The sequence below is a fragment of the Sinocyclocheilus anshuiensis genome, unplaced genomic scaffold (assembly GCF_001515605.1).
Source record: "Sinocyclocheilus anshuiensis isolate Anshui unplaced genomic scaffold, SAMN03320099.WGS_v1.1 scaffold140, whole genome shotgun sequence".
In the NCBI taxonomy this organism is placed as follows: domain Eukaryota; kingdom Metazoa; phylum Chordata; class Actinopteri; order Cypriniformes; family Cyprinidae; genus Sinocyclocheilus; species Sinocyclocheilus anshuiensis.
In genome coordinates this window covers 2,255,910-2,259,240 of record NW_015554147.1, presented here as the reverse complement: position 1 = coordinate 2,259,240, position 3,331 = coordinate 2,255,910, and the positions used below count along the sequence as shown (strand labels likewise).

Genomic DNA, 3,331 nt, shown 5'->3' with positions numbered 1-3,331 from the left:
AGCGATTGAGAGAGAGAGAGAGAGATGCAGCAGAGCAGAGCATGTGCAGAGCAGGGGACGCGAGGAACAGGATTAGAACCGCTGCTTTAGAACATTGATTTTGAAACTTGTGAATCCATTAGAATCGTTAGAAGACAGAATCGCGATTCATATATGAATAGATTTTTACATGCACCTCTAGTTTTCTGTTCCTCTTCTCTAAAGCAGCGCAGCATGGCCTCGCCCCCTTTGCTGCCTTTTCCCGAGGGCGGGGTTTATCTGGGTTTGTTACGTCACGAACCCGGGAAGTAACTCGTTTTAGTCCCTACCAGCCATTCTTGTAGGCATTAAACTGCCAGAATTTTAAAAGACGATATCTCCGTTTGCATTGAACTTTTAGCTTCGTAACTTTGCAGATATTGTTTATGCTCAAACAGCAACATTACACACTAACTAACGTTAAAAAAGTGAAATCGCAATCAACCACCCCTTTAATGTAAATGAATCATTCTCTCTGCCGATTGGTTCAAAACGAAGATTTATTGTGTTGCTCGCAGCGGCGCAACTCTTCTGCTGGAGATTTGTTTCGAAGGCAGTGGTTAACACAAAGCCTACATCTTTTTCTCAAGTTATATAAACATAAATAAACAGCACATAATACAGCATATCCCTTTGAACACACTTCCTTTTTTAAAACAATTTCGACATATGCAGTGTGTCAAAGTTCTAGATTTAGTCCCTGCCATGTGAACGAATGCTAGTTTTTGGTGTCAAAGCTGTTTGTATATTGCATAACTGGAATTCTGTTTTGGCCAATCAGGACTGGTTCTATTCATTTTAAATTAACCGCAATCATGTAGAAATATCCTTTGACAGCCCCTTTCATGGATGCAGGCCCTTGCCTCTTCGCTCTGAGAATCAGTAGCAGTGAAGGAAGTGCAGAGGTGTGCTGCCAGTGATGCCTGTCCGGGCCTGTTTGTGACTGTGAGTGAAGGAATGTGTTTTTCTTTCAATTATATTGTGGGAGCTGTTGAGCTCTGTCTGACAGAAGCCCTGATATGAAGCTCCGCCCTCAGAAATAGGTGATGGGCTCTGATTGGTTAGCTAGCCCAGTGTGTTGTGATTGGCTAAACCGCCTCTCGTGCGCATCTAATCGTCCCGCCCCTCACCTCAGCGGCATGTGCCCCGGTTATATTGTAAACAACGGCGTCGTTAATATCAGCTGTTTCTCACTAAGCCCGATAACAAGGCCCTGTTGGGCCGGGACTGAAGCCACGGCACTGATGAACAAAAGACAGGAGCTTTAGTCAGGGGGCTGCAAACTGCTGACTCTCAGCGCCAGCTAATGCAGCATTCTGTCCTGTATCCCCGTTGTCAGCCTCTGTCCATCCACCTCTTTTTTTCTCCACTGCATTCTCGTTCACTTTTGACACCAACATGCCCCCCAACAAAGAAACCCAAATTTGCACCCTCTGTATCTACTTCCGACTGACCGACTCCCTCCCGTATCGGTTTGCTCTCTCTTCCCGACTCAGTGACCGTCTCCCCTTCGTGCTCGCTGGAAGTGATCTGCTCACAGCACCCGGCCCGAGGTCTGACCCGTATCAGTGGTGCGTGGGATGCGTGTTCGGTGTGCGTGAGCGTGTATCTTGTCTTCTGTCATGTGTGAGTGTCTGCGAGGGATCTTCCGTGTCACCTGGACACCCTCTTCAGATGCAGGTGGGTGTGCTGACATAACACCCCTCGTGAAAAAGAAGTGTGCTTAACTGTATTGAATGTGCACTTGTAGTGTGTTACAAATCTTAATGTATTTTTAAAACTGCACTTGCAGATAATATAATATCTGCAAGTGCAAATAAAAGACCGTTTAAGAGCACTTAAAGAAAGACACTTTCATGTCAATGTTTCTTAACACATTTAAGTACACTTACTATTAAGTACATTTTAAATCATTATATTTTAATAATCTTTTGCTGTGCTTTAAGTATACACTTATTTCGATGTGTTGACTAATATACTGAAGCACATGTAAAGTACTTGATTATAACTGAACTATAGTGTGTTATTTGATATTACACTAAAAGTTAATATATTTTAAATGTACTAGTATAAGTCACTATCATTACAAATGTTTAATTACATATATTTTTAAATACATGACACAAATTTCAATAGAAATAATATCAAAGTATATTTTAGTTTACTATGAACGCTTGTCGGTACATTTGGCAGTACGCTTTAACCATATTTCAAAGACACTAGAACTAATCATGAAATTACATATAAAGTTGTACTTAAGTCATACTTAAATAAAGATTCAAAAAGCACTCCTGTGTTCAACTAATTGCAGTTAATCTAAATTTAAACTAAAATGCACTTGTATAATTGTAAATATTCATTCAATTAAGTGTCAAAAACATTGCATTCAGTTCATAATTAAGCATTTTCTTTTTAAAGTATATTACTGTTTTTAAAAGCATGCAAAATTGTACTTTTTTTCACAAGGGACTGCATGTCATATATTCGCCATGATAACGGTCCATTCAGTTACTATATAAAGGATCAGAAGTACGGTGTTATTTTGTTGCTGTTTAACCTGCCTTACATTACTTTTGTCAAGCACTATTAGTCGTTTTAAGGCGCTTGTAAATGAAGATGAGATTTAGAGTAGATACAGGTGTCATTAGTGTATAACAGGCTCTTTATCAGCATAATGTCTAACTGGTTACTTAGAGAACTGCAGTTAGAAGTGTGTGCTGTAGTACATTGTCCTTTACATTACATTTACATTGTCCAAACTTATTTTATAGACTGGAAGTTGAAAACTGCGGTTACCTAAGTTTCATGTCTCTTATAAGCTCACTTTAGTGGATCCAGTGTTATATACTGTTGGATTCGGATCAGAAGTTGCTTTGGTGGCATTTTCAGACTTAAATCAAACCAGTTCCTCTTTTTGCCTCATTATAACACATTTTCATTTAACATGCAAGTAAGTGTCTGGAAACATTACATTCAGTTCACAGTTAAGTACATTATAAGTGCTCTTTTTAAAAGTGTGCTAAAGTGCATTTCTTTTACAAGAGTGGTCAAGCTCAAACACCTTAACGTCACTAATTTTAACCAATGTGTAACCACAATGACAAGAAAATCAACAGAAAATAAAGAGCTAAAGCTAGCTAATTAGTTAAAGGCACAATAAATAAGATTTTTTTTATTAAAGGGGTCATATGATGCGATTTCAATTTTTCCTTTCTCTTTGGAGTGTTACAAGCTCTTGGTGCATAAAGAAGATCTGTAAAGTTGCAAAGACTAAAGTCTCAAATCCAAAGAGATATTCTTTATAAAAGTTCAG

The 3,331-nt window shown here is 38.8% G+C and overlaps 1 protein-coding gene across 3 annotated transcripts in view; it reads left to right on the top strand.

Moving 5' to 3' along the window:
• The first annotated feature begins 1,361 nt into the window (after positions 1-1,361).
• The window catches only part of LOC107670584 (neuroblast differentiation-associated protein AHNAK-like), a 24,040-nt gene continuing 22,070 nt past the window's right edge, over positions 1,362-3,331 (top strand). For 2 of the 3 annotated variants that reach the window (XM_016463221.1, XM_016463220.1), the window contains exon 1: positions 1,362-1,698. In XM_016463221.1, coding sequence (XP_016318707.1) covers positions 1,641-1,698 — 58 coding nt within the window. In that variant the 5' untranslated portion in view covers positions 1,362-1,640. The remainder of the gene's footprint in view (positions 1,699-3,331) is intronic. The other variant, XM_016463223.1, reaches the window with a different exon arrangement.